The sequence below is a fragment of the Candida metapsilosis genome (assembly GCF_017655625.1).
Source record: "Candida metapsilosis strain BP57 chromosome Unknown scaffold1, whole genome shotgun sequence".
NCBI classification, from domain to species: Eukaryota; Fungi; Ascomycota; class Pichiomycetes; order Serinales; family Debaryomycetaceae; genus Lodderomyces; species Lodderomyces metapsilosis.
In genome coordinates this window covers 1,947,244-1,967,738 of record NW_027138159.1, presented here as the reverse complement: position 1 = coordinate 1,967,738, position 20,495 = coordinate 1,947,244, and the positions used below count along the sequence as shown (strand labels likewise).

Genomic DNA, 20,495 nt, shown 5'->3' with positions numbered 1-20,495 from the left:
GAAACACACATCAGAGATACACAGCTCATATCCATAGTTCTACCAGGAATCATTTGGTTGGTTTATTTTCATTGCCTCGATTTAGGTAGTGCGTAATTGCACAATTATCTAAAAATGGAGCGAAAAAAATTTCGATTTCATTATATGCAGGATTTTGAGTTTTGACACTACCTATTGTGTTAAGCAGCTTAATGCTGCAAGTCTACATTTTGAAGGAAGTTCCTACACATTATCATTCGGATGTTGTCTAACCACTGGAGGATAACCTGGGACATAGGCATTTGGTCCCCCTGTCAACACCAACTTCAAGTTATTCACACATCAAACTCCATTTGATGGTAACAAACATTCTAATTTTAAAATTATTTTCGTGTCTCAAAATCAAAAGCAACACAAGACACAAAGAAAAAGAAAAAGAAATTTTTTTTTTTTATGGTTGCTATTATTGTGGTTCCCCTTTCGATCCAACAAAACGAACAATACTATTACTACTGCCACCATTCACTACAAATTATAACCCATCTTGCATTAAACCCATTTCTCCTGTTTGAATCCGATTTTGTTCCTCTTGAGGAAAACTGTGTGTGTGTTACTACTGTATGTGCTGCTATACGTGTGCGTGTTTTACCCGAAAAAAATTAAAAATAAAAAAATAAAAATAAAAATCTTTTGACATCTGAAATCGGGCTGTGGATCTAAAACAGAATAAAAAAAAAGGAACTTCATTTTTGATTCAGGATTTTTCTTTTTCCCAACTACTTGACTTCTTTTCAACTTTTTCATTGATAAAAGCTAGTTCAAACAAGGAGACCACATTCGGACATCAAGAAAAGTTGGAAGCTAGTTTCTACCTGTTAATCACATTCGCTACAGTTTATTTCAAAGAGTTTTATTTCAAAAAATTTTTTCTTTTTTTCCCGCTCGATCCCAGACAAAACAAAAAATAGTTTAACCACACATCTCGTGTTTCTTCTTTTCCTTTGATTAAGATACCTTTATTCGTTTCATCAAGGAAACGTGATTACTAACTGTTATAGATGTCGTATAACGATAATAATCACAATTATTACGACCCTAATCAACAGGGCGGTGTGCCTAATGATGGGTATTACCAACAACCTTATGATATGAATCAACAACCTTACGACATTAACCAGCAACAGCCATATGATGATATGAATCAGCAACCACAACACCAAGACTACTACGACCCAAATGCTCAATACCAACAGCAACCATACGACATGGATGGGTACAATGATCCAAACCAATATGGCGCACACCCAATGAATGCTCAAGGTTACAATGCTGATCCAGAAGCTTTTTCAGACTTTAGCTACAATGGTCAGGCTCCAGGAACACCAGGTTACGATCAATATGGTACTCAGTACACTCCTTCACAAATGAGCTATGGTGGTGATCCAAGGTCGTCAGGTGCATCGACACCAATCTATGGTGCTCAAGGCCAAGGTTATGACCCAACTCAATTTCAAGTTTCATCCAACTTGCCTTACCCAGCATGGTCGGCTGATCCTCAAGCTCCAATCAAGATTGAACATATCGAGGATATTTTTATTGATTTAGCAAACAAGTTTGGTTTCCAAAGAGATTCTATGAGAAATATGTTTGATTACTTTATGACTTTGTTGGATTCGAGATCTTCTCGTATGGCTCCAGCCCAAGCTTTGTTGAGTTTGCATGCAGACTATATCGGGGGTGACAATGCAAATTATAAGAAATGGTTCTTTTCTTCCCAGCAAGATTTGGATGACACTTTGGGTTTTGCCAATATGACATTGGGTAAAATCGGTAGAAAGGCTAGAAAGGCTTCTAAGAAATCCAAAAAGGCCAGAAAAGCTGCCGAAGAACATGGAGAAGATGCCGATGCATTGGCCAACGAATTGGAAGGTGACTATTCATTAGAAGCTGCTGAAATCAGATGGAAAGCCAAGATGAACACTTTATCACCAGAACAAAGAGTCCGTGACATTGCTCTTTATTTGTTGTTATGGGGTGAAGCTAATCAAGTTCGGTTTACACCAGAATGTTTGTGTTATCTTTACAAAACAGCTGTCGATTACTTGGAGTCGCCTTTGTGCCAACAAAGACAAGAACCAGTTCCTGAAGGTGACTACTTGAATCGTGTTATTACTCCGTTGTACCGTTTCCTCAGATCCCAAGTTTATGAAATTTACGAAGGTAGATTTGTTAAGCGTGAGAAAGACCACAACAAAGTCATTGGTTATGATGATGTTAATCAATTGTTCTGGTACCCAGAAGGTGTTTCGAGAATCATGTTTACCGATGGTACTAGATTAATTGATATTCCTAAAGAGGAACGTTACTTGAGATTGGGTGAAGTTGAATGGTCCAATGTCTTTTTCAAAACATACAAAGAAATTAGAACCTGGTTGCATTTTGTTACCAATTTCAACAGAATTTGGATCATCCATGGAACAATTTATTGGATGTATACTGCTTATAACTCCCCAAGTTTGTACACAAAACACTATGTTCAAACCATCAATCAACAACCACTTGCATCATCAAGATGGGCTGCCTGTGCCATTGGTGGTATTATTGCTGCTTTTATACAAATTCTTGCTACCCTTTTCGAGTGGATATTCGTTCCTAGAGAATGGGCAGGGGCTCAGCATTTGACTCGTCGTTTGATGTTTTTGATTTTGATCTTTGTGGTAAATTTGGCACCAGTTGTGTACACATTTAAAGTTGCCGGATTGACCTTGTATTCCAAGTCGGCATATGCCCTTTCGGTTGTTGGATTTTTCATTGCAGTTGCCACATTGGTTTTCTTTGCTGTCATGCCTTTGGGTGGATTGTTTACCTCATACATGAACAAACGTTCAAGAAGGTATATCTCGTCTCAAACATTTACAGCAAGCTTTGTCAAATTGAGAGGGTTAGATATGTGGATGTCGTACTTGTTATGGGTCTTGGTTTTCCTTGCTAAATTGGTTGAATCTTATTTCTTCTTAACCTTGTCATTGAGAGATGCCATTAGGAACTTGTCAAAGACAACAATGAGATGTACTGGTGAGGTTTGGTATGGTGATGTTGTCTGTAGGCATCAAGCCAAGATTGTATTGGGATTGATGTACGCTGTTGATTTGTTGTTGTTCTTTTTGGATACTTATTTGTGGTACATTATCTGTAACTGTATCTTTTCCATTGGTCGTTCATTCTACTTGGGTATTTCAATTTTGACACCATGGAGAAATATTTTCACCAGATTACCAAAGAGAATCTATTCCAAGATTTTGGCTACCACTGAAATGGAGATCAAGTACAAACCAAAAGTTCTTATCTCACAAATTTGGAATGCTATTGTTATTTCTATGTACAGAGAACATTTGTTAGCCATCGACCATGTTCAAAAATTGTTGTATCACCAAGTTCCATCAGAAATTGAAGGAAAAAGAACTTTGAGAGCACCAACATTCTTTGCATCTCAAGATGATAACAACTTTGAGACGGAATTTTTCCCAAGAAACTCAGAAGCTGAGAGAAGAATTTCATTCTTTGCACAATCCTTGGCTACTCCAATGCCTGAACCTGTTCCAGTTGATAATATGCCTACTTTTACCGTTTTCACACCACATTACTCTGAAAAGATTTTGTTATCATTGAGAGAGATTATTAGAGAGGATGACCAATTTTCAAGAGTCACGTTGTTGGAATACTTGAAACAATTGCACCCAGTTGAGTGGGAATGTTTTGTTAAGGATACCAAGATTTTGGCAGAAGAAACAGCTGCTTATGAAAATGGTGAAGATGCCGAGAAAGCATCTGAGGATGGATTGAAATCCAAGATTGATGATTTGCCATTCTACTGTATCGGTTTCAAATCTGCTGCTCCTGAGTACACATTAAGAACAAGAATTTGGGCTTCTTTGAGATCACAAACTTTGTACAGAACAGTTTCCGGTTTCATGAACTATGCTAGAGCTATAAAGCTTTTGTACAGAGTTGAAAATCCAGAATTGGTGCAGTACTTTGGTGGTGATCCAGAAGGATTGGAATTGGCTTTGGAGAAAATGGCTAGAAGAAAGTTTAGATTTTTGGTTTCTATGCAAAGATTGTCCAAATTTAAGGACGATGAGATGGAGAATGCCGAATTCTTGTTGCGTGCTTATCCAGACTTACAAATTGCTTACTTGGACGAAGAACCAGCTTTGAACGAAGACGAAGAACCAAGAGTTTACTCTTCCTTGATTGATGGTCATTGTGAAATGTTGGAAAATGGTAGACGTCGTCCTAAATTCAGAGTTCAATTGTCCGGTAATCCAATTTTAGGTGATGGTAAATCTGATAACCAGAATCACGCCATTATTTTCCACAGAGGTGAATATATCCAATTGATTGATGCCAATCAAGATAACTATTTGGAAGAATGTTTGAAGATTAGATCCGTTTTGGCTGAATTTGAGGAATTGAATGTTGAACATGTCAACCCATACTCCCCAGATTTGAAATCTGAAGATGTATTGCATGAAAAGAAGGCTCCTGTCGCCATCTTGGGTGCTAGAGAATATATTTTCTCAGAGAACTCTGGTGTTTTGGGTGATGTTGCCGCTGGTAAAGAACAAACTTTTGGTACTTTGTTTGCAAGAACATTGGCTCAAATCGGTGGTAAGTTGCATTATGGTCACCCTGATTTCTTGAATGCTACATTTATGTTGACAAGAGGTGGTGTTTCCAAAGCTCAAAAAGGATTACACTTGAACGAAGATATCTATGCTGGTATGAATGCAGTGATGAGAGGAGGTAAAATTAAGCACTGTGAATACTACCAATGTGGTAAGGGTAGAGATATGGGTTTTGGATCTATTTTGAATTTCACTACCAAGATTGGTGCCGGTATGGGTGAACAGATGTTGTCAAGAGAATACTATTATTTGTCAACTCAGTTGCCTTTGGATAGATTTTTGTCATTCTTCTACGGTCACCCAGGTTTCCATATTAATAACTTGTTTATCCAATTGTCTTTGCAAGTTTTCATGTTGGTGTTGGCAAATTTGAACTCCTTGGCACACGAATCGATTATCTGTTCTTATGATAGGGATGTTCCAGTTACAGATGTGTTGTATCCTTACGGTTGTTACAACATTGCCCCTGCAGTTGACTGGATCAGACGTTATACATTATCTATCTTTATTGTTTTCTTCATTTCGTTTATTCCGTTGGTTGTTCAGGAATTGATCGAAAGAGGTGTATGGAAGGCTGCCCAGAGATTCGTTAGACATATCATCTCCTTATCGCCAATGTTTGAAGTCTTTGTTGCTCAAATCTACTCATCATCCGTCTTTACTGATATGACTGTTGGTGGTGCCAGATATATCTCAACTGGTAGAGGTTTTGCCACTTCAAGAATTCCATTCTCCATTTTGTACTCACGTTTTGCTGATTCATCCATTTACATGGGATCAAGATTGATGTTGATTTTGTTGTTTGGAACTGTTTCTCATTGGCAAGCTCCATTGTTGTGGTTCTGGGCTTCATTGTCTTCATTGATTTTTGCACCATTCATCTTTAACCCTCATCAATTTGCTTGGGAAGACTTTTTCATTGATTACAGAGATTTCATCAGATGGTTGTCAAGAGGTAACACCAAGTGGCACAGAAATTCATGGATTGGTTACGTTAGACTTTCTAGATCTCGTATTACTGGTTTCAAGCGTAAGTTGACTGGTGATCTTTCAGAAAAGGCTGCTGGTGATGCGTCAAGAGCCCACAGATCAAATATTTTGTTTGCCGATTTCCTTCCAACATTGATTTACACTGCTGGTCTTTATGTTGCCTATACCTTTATCAATGCCCAAACTGGTGTTACTGAGTATCCTTACGAAATCTATGGATCTACTGATGTGCAAGAAGTGAACTCGGTGTTGAGACTTATTATTTGTTCATTAGCTCCGGTTGTCATTGATTGTGGTGTTTTGTTTGGATGTGTTGCTATGGCTTGTTGTGCAGGTCCAATGATGGGTTTGTGTTGTAAAAAGACTGGTGCTGTTATTGCCGGTATTGCTCATGGAATTGCTGTGATTGTTCACATTGTCTTTTTCATTGTTATGTGGGTCATGGAAGGATTCAACTTTAGCAGAATGTTGTTAGGTTTTGCCACGATGATTTACGTACAAAGATTGTTGTTCAAATTCTTGACCTTGGCATTCTTGACCAGAGAATTCAAAAATGATAAAGCCAACACTGCTTTCTGGACTGGTAAGTGGTACAACACTGGTATGGGATGGATGGCTTTTACTCAACCATCTCGTGAGTTTGTGGCCAAGATCGTTGAAATGTCTGAGTTTGCCGGTGATTTCATGTTGGCTCACATAATCTTGTTCTGTCAATTGCCTATCTTGGCTGTTCCATTGATTGATAGATGGCACTCAATGATGTTGTTCTGGTTGAAACCATCTAGATTGATCAGACCACCTATTTACTCGTTGAAGCAAGCCAGATTGAGAAAGAGAATGGTAAGAAAATATGTCACTTTGTACTTTGCTGTGCTCGTTTTGCTCGTGGTCATCATTGTTGCTCCAGCTGTTGCATCTGGTGCCATCAAGACTGATCAATTTGGAAAGATTGGATCAAAGGGCTCAATTGCTGCTGGATTGTTCCAACCAAGAAATGTATCGAACAATGATACTGGACCAGTGAATTCAAACAGACCAAAGACATACACTTGGAAATACTTGAGTGTGAAGTACTCTGGTAAGACTACAGCTTACTCTACGAATGCGTTTAGATAAATGCTGATTTCTTGGGAGAGGTGAGGCCTTTTGTTCTTTTTTTTATCATGAACTCACCTTGTCTTCTTGTTTAGTTTGAAGTTTGATATTTATAGATAAATTTTTGAAGAATTACATTGTATTTTGTTGATTTGATGGACCACTGTAGTGTTGATAAATGGGACGACCTTTTTCTTTTCTCTGTATGGCACTTCCGAGAAAAGCCACGTTAAGCAAAGGAAAAAAGGGGAAAAAAAATTATAAATAACACCTTGTTGTTTAAAGAGGAACAAAGACGGCCAACCCACTACCTTCGTCTACATCTACAAAATGAGTATTTTTAGAGGAAAAGAGATCCCACTATCTACTGAAGTTTTATTGGGGCTTTTAACTACAATCAGTGCGTTTTTGTTTGTTATAAAGTACGGAATTTTCAAAGATTCGCAAGCGTCTGGATCGGAAGAGTTAAACTTTCATGACATTTTGGTACTGTTTATCCAATTGGTTCCTAGTACTACCCTATTCAACCCATGGGTAGTTGTGCTGGCCATTTTTGCCGAGATATCCATCATAGCTTTTATATTTTCATTTCTGGTGTTGTTTGTTGGCAGCAGATTCGTGGAACGGTTTTGGGGACGCATGGAGGTTATCAAATTTGTTTTGATTGTTGGAAGTATCACCAATTTGATTACTGTATTGATTGCTATTATTTCAAATTTGATTAGAGAAGATGCCAAGAATATGAATACCCCGTTGGGTGGTGGTATCTCATACTACTTTGGATTCCTTGTTGTTTTCAAACAATTAATTCCTGAGCACAACATTGTTTTGTTTCAAGGCTTGGTCAACTTTAGGGTGAAACATTTGCCATTTGCATTGTTGATAATTTTAGGACTTTGGTCGGTAATAATTAGTCAATCGCTGTACCCAGCAGTGCCATCAACAGTGAGTTTCTTTACATCGTTTATCTACTTGAGGTTCTTCCAAGCTTTACGAACGGAGCCAATTTTACCAGTCAGTTCTAACGATTCAAGCACTAGCTCCGTCTTGATTGGTGATGCATCAGATACATTCCAATTGGTGGAGTTTTTCCCAGCGGTGACAAAACGTTACGTTGGACCTGTGTTTAACCAAATTTACGAAGTCTCAGTTCTTTTGGGTATTGTGACTCCATTCAATGATGAAACTGTTCAACAAAGTAACACAAGGGCACAAAAGAGACTGGAACAAGTGAATCAAAGTAGCAAGAGTATTGCTAGTTCTGTGGCTGAGAGGAGACGACAAATTGCCTTACAGGTAATTGAAGATAGGATAAATAAGGAGCACCCAAAATAAGTAGACTTGACGTAGTTGTATAAGGTGAGGAATGTATCAACGATTCAAAGAAATTTGTACATCTCTATGTGAACACGAAAAATTAAAGAAAGAAGAAAAAAGAAAAAAAAAAAAAAAGTGAAAACATTGATCCAGACTCTTGACGGTTTTCAAACACACACACACACGTTTCTCAGCCGACTTAGGACCATAAATCGAGATCATGTTTGGCAAATCAGGAGCGTTTAAACCACGATACGGTAAATCCAACCAGTCGTATCTACCTTTACCTGCGACCTTCAATAGGATCAATCAACGCAAAAGTCTACCTTTAATAATACTAGGGATCATCATCATATGGTACTTTTTTGCTCCCTTTTCAATCATGTCTATCCTACTTCGGTCATCTTCTGTGCCTAATTACCCACCAGCGCATCCATATTCCAGCAAACACGTTATTGAAACGTCATCAAAGTATATATACCCGCCAGTGGAACAAGCACCACTTTTGAAACAGTTGACGGCCCAGAAACTCGTTCATCTGACCAAGAGTGGCGACAAGATCGTTTTCCAGCATTTGAGTGTGCTTGATAACCCAGATCCTGTTGTGCAAAAGATGAAGGAAAAGGATGAAGGTGAAAAGGACCAATTTATGAAGGCCAAAAATGCATTCAAGAATCAAGATCGGGTAGTTTTCAAGCCAAAGAGCTTGAAGAATTACCCTGAGGTGATTGTCGTTACTGCTGTGGACTTTGACAGGTATTCTGTTCAAGGGTTGGCGAAAATTGTTCAAAATCGAGTTGATTATGCTCATTTTCAAAAATATGGAATCTATGTACGTTGGTCACAAGAGTTTATTCCACAATTGAACTCTATTGGTGCATTGACAGATAAGGAGAGAGCGAAATGGGTGAGATTGTTTTGCGTACGTGCTGCAATGCTTGCGTTCCCTCATGCAAAGTGGTTTTGGTATCTTGATCAAGATGGACTTATAATGGACATGACGGCAAATATTGAAAAGAACTTGTTGAATTCAGATGTTTTGAATCCACAAATGTTGAGAGATCAACCATTGATTCCAAAGAGTGGTATAATCAAGACGTACAAGAGTATTAAAGCAGAAAATACTCAGTTGATCCTTACCCAATCCCTTCAGAAGATTGAAACAACTTCATTTGTGGTTAGGAATGGCCCTGTTGGTAAAGCAATTGCGGAGGTTTGGAGCAATGATCTTTATTTGAATTATCCTAGTTTCCCCTATGGGCCAGATTCTGCATTGACTCATCTTCTACAATGGCACCCATTTGTGTTGAGTAAAACTACATTGGTACCAGCAAAGACCATATGTGCTGAACATACAAAAGGTGATGCCAAAGATTATAGTTATACAGAAGGAGATTTTGTTGTGCAGTGGAGTGGGTGTAGTCTGCCAGCTGAATGTGAAGATGTATTGAATGTTTACCAACCAAATGTGAAGAAACCATGAGGGTTACAGCGATACGATGAATAGAGAGACGGGGCACCTTTTTTTTATAGATGTTTTAGTATACTTTAGAATGTATCTAATGACAAGTTTTGTACCTGCTCAATCAATTCGGTAGTAATATGAATGTCAGTTTCGTTCAAATGGCCAGTCTTGATGCGCCTCAACTGCTCCCATGTTCCAATAATAGCCTCCATACGCTTCAAGTTGAACTCATTGTGGCAATTGACTGTAGGTATCACTTGGCCAATATTGAAAAACACAACAAAGTAAGCCAATTCTCGAAATGAGGAATGTTCACTGTATGGAAGTGAATAAATTCGATACAATTCTTGGTCAGGTTTATGCTTGCCTCTGTTTTTAGGAGCTTGCGATAAAATGTTTTCCGTGTAGTTGTACTGAGTTGTATTGGCCATCAAATCTGCCACTGCTTGTAATGGAGTCGGTTGGATTGATTCCAGTGGTTCTGGCTCTACTTCCTTTTTCCCATTTTGAGCAAAACTCCACCCAGTTGGTCTTAAACCTACACAACGTTCAAACGTTTCATAGTATCGATTATGGTTGAAATAATTGGACAATTCTTGAATTGAACCAACTATATTCATAGGGACTAGATGTACAATGCAGTCGGAATCGGATGCACTTCCCAATTCATCATCCGTTAAAACCAGGTCCAAATATTCATCTTCGTATAGCTTAAGTATATCGTATTTGTTTTTTCTATTGTTGATATTCAGCGCATATATGGGACAATTGAGTCGTTTCAGGATGGCAATAGCTAGTCGTTCTTTACCAATGACATAAGTACCAACTAATATCAAAAACTTTTTCTTCTTTTGTATTGTTGTGGATGAAGGTTTCCAAAAATCAGTGATTCTCGATTGAGTCAATATTCCAAACCAGGTATTAAACAAACTGTTGGTAGTTTTGTTTTCCTCTTGAGTAGTCAAGTGTTCAAATAATTGAGCAATGGTATCGCAAACTAGTTCTTGCTTGGGGAAGTTGTAAGTTGGGTTCATATAAGTTGTGTCTAGATAAACTTTATCAATCTTGATTGTCTGTTCAAGTGTTTGTGATGCAACACTAAATCTTTTGAGCAAAGGGTGATCCAATATAGTCGTGTTAACTCTAAAGTCACCACAATGGAGAATGCGATGACTAGTACCATCCAAGCCATTCGATTCAAAAAGAAAAATTCCTGCTCCAGGGCAATGGTTTGCTGTAATTGGTGTGACATACAAACCAGGAGTGTCTTCATAGCTGATAGCACCACCATCAGCAACATCAACTGGGCCATAGTCCTTCACCTTGTATCGAGTATCCATAGCCATTTGCTTGATGAATCGCGGATCAATTGAGAAATACAATGTTAGCAACTTACCAGTGATTTCAGTACAGTAGATAATTCTTTTATACTTTGAATCGTCTTCGTAATCTGTATCATCTTTAAATACTCGTTCATAAGCCCATTTCTTGGATATACCTCCATAATGATCAGCATGAAAATGAGTCAAGAAATACTTATCAATTATTGCATGTGGTGCAAAAGAGAACGCATCAACTGATACCTGGTACTTTGACGTCTTGTCGACAGGGAAAGTCATTGTTTTCAATGGGGAAATTTCATTTCGGCGCGTCGCGGAGGCACTTGCAGGTGTTGTTGTTGTTGTTGTTGGTGGCTTGATGATTTTCGGTTTCTTTTCCGTATTGGTTTCTGTATTGATGTATCGTATTTTCTCCTTTTCAGCTTTTCTCTTTTTCCCATTTGTTGTGGTTAATGTGTCCTTCTTCTTTGGTGATAATGATTTCTTATCGATGATGGATATAGTTTGAGCTTTTGGCTCCTTTTCCACAAATGTGACGCGTACAAGACACATATCGACATGATCAGTCTTTTCTCGAATATCCAACGACGATATATCAAGTTCGCAAACGGGGCAAAACACATTTGACTCGTGTGAAACGGACGCTTCTGGGTCCTCGTACTTGCCTGTGGGTTTTTGACATAGTATTGAGGAATCAAGATCAACCTCTGCCTTGCTCTCCTTTTTAAGCTCATTAGCGTTCCCATTTATGAATTCTGTTTTGATTACAGTTTCCTGCTTTACCTGACTAATAGCATCGCTTGAATAGAAGTTGTCACTTGCTTCACCCTCTTGTTTAACTTGATCGCATCGCGTCGTCACATCTGCACATTCAGACTTAACAATACTCCTTTGAGTAAAATCGTAAATGGAACGTTGAGCACTTTGCTTTTTGGGGCTGCTACTATCTTTAACTTTAACCATAATACCTCCTTGACTTGTTATAGAGCATTGTTCTAGTATTTCGTGTGAATGCTGTTATATCCTTTTGCAGCTAATGGCAAAAATTTCAAAAGAATAATTAAGGTTGCGGCTAATTTCAGTTGATTAATAATTTTTTCTTTTTTATTTTTTTTTTTGCGTAGCTAGCACTCTCTTTTACGAGGTGATGGTATATCACCATATGAAGACTCTTGAGCTACTTCAAAGATGGGACTCCTAACAATTATTAGGAACCAGAAGAGAAAAGATAAGCAGATACGAATGTTGGTTTTAGGACTTGATAATTCCGGCAAGACTACAATTGTCAAGAATATGTTGCATGACGATGTCAATAGTATTTCACCAACTATGGGATTCCAAATACATTCATTGTCTTATCATGAATATACTATAAATATGTGGGATATTGGTGGACAGACCAGTTTAAGAGCGTTTTGGAGTAATTATTTTGACAAGACGGAAGTTGTACTATGGGTCATTGACGGTCTTAGTTTGGAGCGAATAGAAGAATCTTATCAAGAATTACGCGACAAGATTATTGAACAAGATAGATTGATGGGCGTGTATTTGGTGATTGCGATAAACAAGACTGATTTGATACCAGAAGGTGAGCTTAACCAGTTGAAGGAGACGGTGAGTGGGCTTTTGCAGTTGGATGAGGTTATTCCTGAACCAGATCACTGGACTATTGAATTGGTGAGTGGTAAGACTGGTACAGGTGTGGAGAGAGTGTTGGATTGGGTGATATCAAGAGAATACTAATGATGATACGAGTGGAATCGTGAAAGGAGAAGAGAAAAGCAGATTCACTAGTTGGGATACAGACATCCTAAGGCGTGCATTATTGTCATGTGTTTGTCTAGTTTGAGGCTATTTAAATTTGAATTTAATTACCGAGATAGTAAAAAACATATTATTTATACCCGATGTCTGATATAATATGATATTACTTATATGTATATATGTATGTATATATGTATATATGTATATATGTATATAAGAGTAAGAAATCGCGTCTTTTTTAGATTTTTTAAATTTTTCGTGAATAACACAAAACTGTATTACATATATTTGATGATGATGATGCACCAATTTAACCCCTTTAGGAAAACATATACCATATCACATATATATACCCACCAAAAAAGTAATAATCTATATAACTCAACAACACAATACACTCAACATTCATCTTTTCTTTTTCTCATAACCAACAACACCCTATATAATCCATATTGTTCACAAACCCATACTCATAATAACTTAGCCACAAACCCAGTATTTGTATCAATAAATATATATATATATTTATTTATACTCACTTTTCCCATTTTTTCAAAGCCAATTTTTTCGGTTTTTTTTTTTTTTTACAACCAAACATACAGGAGAAGAAGATTTAACTTCATTCGCTTACCACCAACATTCTTCTTCGTTCACTACTCAGTCTTAAGCCATATCTAAACACAGCCCACTTCTACAGAGCACAATGTCATCATCACAATTGGAAAATATCAAAACATTATTGGAAAATTTCCACCATGTTGTATCCATAGAGAATAACGACTTGATGGAATTACTTGGAATAGCAAAACAATTGAAATCAAACTCACACTCATCAACTACCTCTACTTTATCATCACTTGTTAGAGGTATATACACCAAGAATAACAAACTTTTGTCCCTCATCTCCAAAACAACTCAAGGTATTGAACACTTTGAAATGGAAAAATTCAAAAGTTTTATCAATGACTTTATATTATGGATTGAAGATGGTACTATGGTATTATTTGAAAAATATATTAACCAATTGAATACTGTTGGTATTGATGATGATGATGCTAAAACAATGAAAAGACTTGTTAGTCCAATCAACAGTTTGAAAAACTACTCCACGTTTATCAATAATTGTACTCACTTTTTAAGAAACCCTTTTATACTTGAGAAACTAACTACAATCTCAAAACATTTACGTGCCATATATGACAACCACCAACACGCATCTCAATCAAGAGAATTGAACAATATCCAATTTTCAGAAATTCAATCATTTACGTCTGCTGTACTCAAACATAAGGAGCTTGTATCAAGCTACTTTAGATCGAACCAAATTTTACAAAGAACAGCTCATGCTAATGTTTCACTCAATGGAGCTCAGATTGAGTTATTGCTTCTTGATTTGATTGGTACTGGTGACTACAATGCCTTGGCAATTTTGGAAATCAAAAAGGATCATCATACAAAACCATACAGAGCATTAAAGTACCCACCTTTTAGAGTTAATGAGTTATCTTTATCACACTCCACTGATACCATCGATTTGAAAGCAATAAATTTCCTGTCAACGAGAGAGATTCTCGATAGATCAATGCTGATACAATTTGAGGATGAGGCTTTATGTGACAAATGGGCCAAATATCTCTCCAAGTTATGTCCCTTGGAACGTGATAATTCCCCTATGAGTGACAAATTTTTGATTCACTCAGATTCTAGCTCCTACAATATGTCAGGGTTGGGTATCAATATCGTATCTGACGCTGAACTCGTAACAAAAGAGGCTCCAAATCGACAAGCAACTGGTCCTTCCTTTAAAGAACTTTATCAACCTCCAACACCATCACCAACTAAATCAAGAGCTAGTGAAGAATCATTAAGGTCTCAATATGATAAATCATTACCGATTATGAAAAAGGTTATCACAGAGCAGTGTAGTGCGGAGGATGATTTCGAAGATGATGAGAAATTGTTCCAAATTATCAATCAAAGGAAATATTCAGAGGATCAGCTGAATGGGGAAGAGAGACCAAAATCTTATCAAGCTGTATATTGCTCACCTGAGAGTGTTCAATCTTCAGATCATGACATTATTGACGAAACACCCGTTGAGGCTCCACAAATTTACAAAAATAACGTGGCTTCAGCTCCTGATTTAGGAACCAAGCCAAAACTTTTCCAATTATCCACTGGTTCTGCTGTTGACATTAGTAACTTTGGCAAATCTTACCAACCATCTTTCAAAGGGTACCCTGAGAAAAGACCAAGAAAGAAATCATTTTTAACCTTTTTCAAGAAATCATCTAAAGTGGATGTGAATGAGGTGGATTCACTGGAAGAAACTTTAATTCCAACCAATGAGAAGGAAGTTGAGCTGGAGCTGCCTCAAGAACCAAAGGAAGTTGACGAGCCAAAGATGGATGAAGTTGATGCTAATCCTGACAAAACCATGACGAGATCAGTTTCAAAACTTCCAGCCCCATTTGCTTTACCATCCTCAACCTCGACATATTTTTTCAAACCACATGTCAACGCATCTGAGACTAATATTGCCAAGCCCGATGATTTAATCATACCAACAGAGTTGAAAGACGCCATCAATCTGGAGAAAACATGCGATGAGTATATATCCGAATCCTCACCCAAAGCAATGAAAATTTCCAAATGGAAGCAGCAATATGGGAAATGGGAAATGATCACTGCTGCAGAAAGCATCTTTGTTAAAATCGCCATTAATGAAGAGGCTCAAAAGGGTTGGTTCCTTGTATTTAAAGAGGAATACGATGAAGAAATTGCAGAAGTTATTGACAAACCAGTATTGTTGCTTGATATAAATTCCAACACAGATTTTAGATCATCATCAGGATCAGATTTACAAATACAAGCAAAGAATGCAATCAACAACAAACCCATGCAAATCATGATTAGATGTTCAAAGGGAGCGCTTGTATCGGAAATTTCAACCAATCTTCAAAGATCAAAGGACATGCTTGCCAAAGCAACTCGCAATCATTATGCATTAAGCTCATCCAATCCAGCATCTAACAACACCTTATCATCTTCATTGATGGATAACCCTAGCACATCATCCACATACACTAGCTTAAGCTCATTTTCCAATTCAATCAATCCCGACGAGTTGTCAAAGGCTTGTATATTGAACAACCCTAATGCCCTCCATGCTAGACAAATTGAAATGACTATTCGATTACAAAAGCAACTACAATCGTATTCCCATCGAAACAGTCCATCTTCTTGGAAGATCATATCAATGATGCATTTGTGTGTTGATAAGATTATTGATCACCAGCAAGTCGTCTATCATTTGCAATTGACTGGTGGTGCCAATGATTCAATCAGTTGGGTGATTTCTGATCATGAAAAGGATGACATTATTGAAAGAATTGGCAAGGCTGGTTTATTGATTAAACTCAGTGAGAACGAGATTTACATGCTCGAGTGTAGAGGAAAGAAGGAGTTTAGACAATTGTATGAAATATTTTAATAAGTATATGTATTATTATGAAACTTCAAGAAGTAATGTATTGTATTTATTCTAGTTTTTCTTTTTCGCTCCAATTTGCAACCAAAATTCTCTTTAAAGCTAAGCAAACAAGACAAATGAAATTATTACCATTAATCACCTTTGCAACCATCGCCATCGCCAGCAGCGTTGGCGGAAACGAAGAAACCGCCACCTCACTTTACCCCATCAAAATCGTCGGCAACAAATTCTACAATACCGGAACTAATGAACAATTTTTTATCAAAGGAATCGCATATCAGAAATCCCGCGAAGAAGGGGAAGTATTTGATACCACCACCGAAACCAACTACATTGACCCTTTAGCCAACCCATTCACATGTTTACGCGATTTACAATACTTGAAAGAACTTGGAGTCAATGTTGTCCGAATTTATCAAATTAACCCTGATGCTAATCATGATGTTTGTATGGATGCGTTTGCTGAAGCTGGCATTTACATCTTGGCTGATTTATCTGAACCTTATGTTTCCATTAGAAGGGATTTCCCGCGTTGGGATTCGGAGATTTTGGGCCGGTATCAGGCCGTGGTTGATGCGTTGCATCTGTATAATAATGTGTTGGGATTTTTTGCTGGGAATGAAGTGGCTAATTCTCAACTGAATATCGATGCGGTGCCATTTGTTAGAGCTGCAGTTCGAGATGTAAAGCGGTACATTGATGAACAAGGGTATAGGAAGATCCCCGTGGGTTATGCTTCCAATGACGATGCTTCAATCCGTGCAAACTTGGCCAACTATTTCGTATGTGATCTCAATGATGAGTACTCACAATCTGATTTCTTTGCCATTAACGTATATGAATGGTGTGGGTATTCAACATATATGACTTCAGGGTATCGAGAATTAACTTCAGTTTTTGCAAATTATCCAACACCGGTATTTTTCAGTGAATTTGGATGCAATATCATTACACCACGCCCATTCACTGAAGTTGAAGCGTTATTTGGATCAACAATGAGGAAAACGTGGTCAGGTGGGATTGCATATGAGTATTTTGAAGAAGTGAATCATTATGGAATTGTGCAGAATAAAAAAGACGGTACCATTGCCAAATTACCTGATTTTGAAACGTTGAAAACAAGGTTTAATGCAGTCAATCCTATTGGTGTCCCCATTGACGAAGTTGAAAAACGTCCAAGTTTAACCTGTAATGAACCATCGGATATTTGGAAAGTGTCACTTGAATTACCACCAACGCCAGATATTGACAAATGTGAATGTTTATGGCAATCATTATCTTGTGTTGTTGTCGATACTGGTGCATTTGATGAAGAAAGCTTACTCAAGGATCTTTGTTTCAAAGTTGATTGTGAAGATATAAATGCAAATGGAAGGTTGGGCAAATACGGGAAATACAGCGATTGCAATCCAATGATTAGAGTGTCTTATGCATTGAATAAATACTATGAACAAACTGGCAAGAGAAGCGATATTTGCACGTTTCAAGGTCGTGGTGAAGTAGCGAGACTTTCTGCTGATTTGAGTACAATGTTTTCCACTGATGGAAGAAATTGTCAGACTTTGTTGAATACAAAAGACAGTAAAGAGGTTGAACCAAAGGCAGAAGATGAAAAGGTCAACATTGACTATGAAGATGACGAATTGACTGGACCACCCAATGATGATAAAAAGTCGAACAAGTCTGTAAAGAAACCCAATAGCAGCAACAAATCTGAACCCACCACAAAGTCACCACCACACAAGAAACAAACATCAAATGCATCGGCATTATCTCCACCATTCAAAGACTTCCTCAAGAACATTTTCTGTATCTAGTCCTTTTTAGGTCCCCAATTCAATCCCAAAAACCCTGAACCTTTGCCAATTCTAGCAATATTTGGCCTCTCCGGCTCAACAATGTATACTCTCCTTTGCCCTCTAACATCCAACGCCATATATTCAAACTCAGTATTCCACCATGAATTATCAACTTGTTCCAACGTAACAACACCCGTTCTGCCTGTACTCGTTTCAACTTGGAACTTCATCACCAAGTGATCTTTCCCGTCTTTAGTTCTAGTCTTTGAGCTTTGTACTGGTCTATTACGTACCCATCGATCAGCAGCAACGAGCCCATATGCTTTCAATCTCTCACCGGCAGGGAATCCCAATGCTTGTTGGGCTTTCTCATTTTGTTCAACTAGTTTGACTGCCTTGTTGAATGTACGCGTGTCTCCTGAAGGTAAAAGGAGTTCGGAAAGTATGAGGTAGATGACCAAAAGGGCAATTCCTGCTGCTCCCAATACTAAGAGTGAGGAGAAGGAGAATGTGAATGCTCGAGTGATCCTATTGAGAATTCTCTTACCTTTGTAATCCTTATCATGTGGATGTGGAGGATGTGGAGGTGGAGGTGGAGCTGTCTTGGTTGAGTAACGAAGTATGGAAGATTTGTAATGGGGGTACTTTTGCAATAAAAATGTGAGTGATGAAGAAGGAGGAGCAGTGAGGTATGATCGAGACAAGACCTTGACTGGGGATGTGATTTGCGCAATTGGAAACTTTCCAAACCTGACACGCTTGAGTAATATGGAGTTTGGCCTTATGATATTCATTGAGGATATGTTAGAGGGAATCTTTGTCGGACTTGCTTGTCATGTAAATGAAAAAAAAAGAAAAAAAAATCAAAGAAAAATATTCTTGGGTTGGTGCAAAAAGTGTAGCGCTACCAACTGACTGAATTTGATCTTTCAAAATATAAATAAGGCCAATTGGATACCACGTAGCTGCAATAGCATAAGAAGTAATATAGGGATCTATTGTAATCAAGAGGAGGTAATTTGTCTCACTAGGGTTGGGTTTGAAGACAGTTTTGCTAACTTTTCATCCAAATGACTTCAATCGCTTGGCTCCAAAATTTAGATGGGCATAGGATACCACTGAAAGGGTCTCAGACTACCAAAGTAAACTTGAACAAAGATATGATAACTACATATATCGATAACCATTTGTTCCTTCATTTCTGGTTGTTAGAGAACAGTAATGAGGCAAAATAGTTCTCACAATTACCCTTTTATAAGGAACATTTACGACAGCACACTTTACAAACATTGCCCTTTGGCATAGTGGTCGGCGCCGCGCCAGCAGGCGAAGGTTGCCAATTCTCCCAGTCCGAGTGGCCTAGCGGTTAAGGTATTAGTTTCCGGAGTTAATGATCGCGGGTTCGAATCCCGCCTTGGACTGTATTTTTAAACAGCTGAAAAAGTGAAGTAAAGAGTTCTTTTTTTTTTTTTTTTTGCTTAGGCCGGCTCATGCCAATGTCGATGTACTTTCTGAGGTATATACAGACGTTGCATTTGTCCGTTCCCTACAGTGGCTAATAATGAACAGAGTTTCATTGCTTCTTGTGTTTTCAACTAAGGAAGCGCTGAATTTTGAAAGACAAGTTGCAAATGAATAACGATATGCACCATTTCTACCGGTTCAACATTGTGCTACAATTTCCTAGTAAGTCAATAATGTACACAGCTCCTTATATTAATCAACTATACATTTATTCCAATTTACCACCTTTTCTAGCAATCAAAGCTTTTCTGTCTTTGTCCAAGTGCAATTTGGTAATGACAACCTTTGATGGGTGAATGTTCAAAGGTACTGAAGCACCGTTTGACTTTTCCTTTTGTAATTTTTCCAATTGTACGGAGAATTTCAATCTGTAGACACTGTTGATTTTACCTTCAGATCCCTTCTTTGATCCTCTAACAACCAAAACTTCGTCATTTTGTCTGATTGGCAAGGATTTGATGTTGTATTGTTGTCTTAATTCTTTAGATAATGGAGCAGACATGATGACTCTTCTCTCAACTGAAGAGGAGGAGAAGTGAGCCTTTCTGGCTTTTGAACGAGATGATGAAACGTCTAATAATGAGTTAGTATTTGGAAACTGTTGATATCATGGGGTGATAACTGAGCATTTTAAACATACCTTGTGAGATCTTAGCCATCTTTGATATTGGTTATGGAATATAAGTGAAGCTCAACTGGAAAAGTGAAAAATTTTTCTTTGAAAAGAAAAAAAAAGAGATTGAAGGGAGAAAAAAATTTTCTTTTTCTTGTTTTTTTCTCTTCGTCGCTACCATTTTCGTTCACAAAAGGGGAACCCTATCACGTGACTCGATATCAGATTTTAGGAACCTATTGAACGGCGACTTGTAGTCAACACACTCTTGTGAAAGGAAAACTCGCATAAAAAAAAAGAGGGTGGAATAGATGTTTGAATTGCCCTTTGGGAAGTTCAATACTTGTTACTCCATCCTGTGTCTTTATCTTGCAAATAAGTGGTGCCTAAAGGCAAGTAAGAGAAGTCGACTAGTGGCTGGTCAACCA

General features: G+C 37.8%; 9 protein-coding genes across 9 annotated transcripts; 6 read left to right on the top strand and 3 right to left on the bottom strand. All coding sequences in view use genetic code 12, as the record gives it.

The window, feature by feature from the left end:
- Nucleotides 1-1,037: 1,037 nt before the first annotated feature.
- On the top strand, nt 1,038-6,773 carry GSC1 (1,3-beta-glucan synthase; the record flags this gene model as incomplete). The annotated part of the gene is made up of 1 exon (XM_067695292.1): nt 1,038-6,773. The coding sequence occupies one exon, from the start codon at nt 1,038-1,040 to the stop codon at nt 6,771-6,773; it is 5,736 nt and encodes a 1,911-aa protein (XP_067550904.1).
- A 309-nt stretch (nt 6,774-7,082) lies between these two features.
- On the top strand, nt 7,083-8,087 carry I9W82_000879 (uncharacterized protein; the record flags this gene model as incomplete). The annotated part of the gene is made up of 1 exon (XM_067695290.1): nt 7,083-8,087. One exon carries the CDS (start codon nt 7,083-7,085, stop codon nt 8,085-8,087), a length of 1,005 nt encoding a protein of 334 aa, XP_067550903.1.
- Nucleotides 8,088-8,451: 364 nt separating this feature from the next.
- MNN11 (alpha-1,6-mannosyltransferase) lies at nt 8,452-9,552 on the top strand (the record flags this gene model as incomplete). Its single annotated transcript, XM_067695289.1, has 1 exon — nt 8,452-9,552. One exon carries the CDS (start codon nt 8,452-8,454, stop codon nt 9,550-9,552), a length of 1,101 nt encoding a protein of 366 aa, XP_067550902.1.
- A 65-nt stretch (nt 9,553-9,617) lies between these two features.
- I9W82_000877 (DNA cross-link repair protein PSO2) lies at nt 9,618-11,837 on the bottom strand (the record flags this gene model as incomplete). The annotated part of the gene is made up of 1 exon (XM_067695288.1): nt 9,618-11,837. One exon carries the CDS (start codon nt 11,835-11,837, stop codon nt 9,618-9,620), a length of 2,220 nt encoding a protein of 739 aa, XP_067550901.1.
- A 279-nt stretch (nt 11,838-12,116) lies between these two features.
- I9W82_000876 (Arf family GTPase) lies at nt 12,117-12,617 on the top strand (the record flags this gene model as incomplete). The annotated part of the gene is made up of 1 exon (XM_067695287.1): nt 12,117-12,617. The coding sequence occupies one exon, from the start codon at nt 12,117-12,119 to the stop codon at nt 12,615-12,617; it is 501 nt and encodes a 166-aa protein (XP_067550900.1).
- A 724-nt stretch (nt 12,618-13,341) lies between these two features.
- On the top strand, nt 13,342-16,131 carry I9W82_000875 (uncharacterized protein; the record flags this gene model as incomplete). The annotated part of the gene is made up of 1 exon (XM_067695286.1): nt 13,342-16,131. The coding sequence occupies one exon, from the start codon at nt 13,342-13,344 to the stop codon at nt 16,129-16,131; it is 2,790 nt and encodes a 929-aa protein (XP_067550899.1).
- Nucleotides 16,132-16,247: 116 nt separating this feature from the next.
- PGA5 (1,3-beta-glucanosyltransferase) lies at nt 16,248-17,948 on the top strand (the record flags this gene model as incomplete). Its single annotated transcript, XM_067695285.1, has 1 exon — nt 16,248-17,948. The coding sequence occupies one exon, from the start codon at nt 16,248-16,250 to the stop codon at nt 17,946-17,948; it is 1,701 nt and encodes a 566-aa protein (XP_067550898.1).
- Nucleotides 17,949-17,954: 6 nt separating this feature from the next.
- TIM21 (Tim21p) lies at nt 17,955-18,724 on the bottom strand (the record flags this gene model as incomplete). Its single annotated transcript, XM_067695284.1, has 2 exons — nt 17,955-17,999; nt 18,056-18,724. The coding sequence occupies 2 exons, from the start codon at nt 18,722-18,724 to the stop codon at nt 17,955-17,957; spliced, it is 714 nt and encodes a 237-aa protein (XP_067550897.1).
- Nucleotides 18,725-19,662: 938 nt separating this feature from the next.
- Nucleotides 19,663-20,113, bottom strand: I9W82_000872 (60S ribosomal protein uL24; the record flags this gene model as incomplete). Its single annotated transcript, XM_067695283.1, has 2 exons — nt 19,663-20,027; nt 20,095-20,113. The coding sequence occupies 2 exons, from the start codon at nt 20,111-20,113 to the stop codon at nt 19,663-19,665; spliced, it is 384 nt and encodes a 127-aa protein (XP_067550896.1).
- Nucleotides 20,114-20,495: the final 382 nt, after the last annotated feature.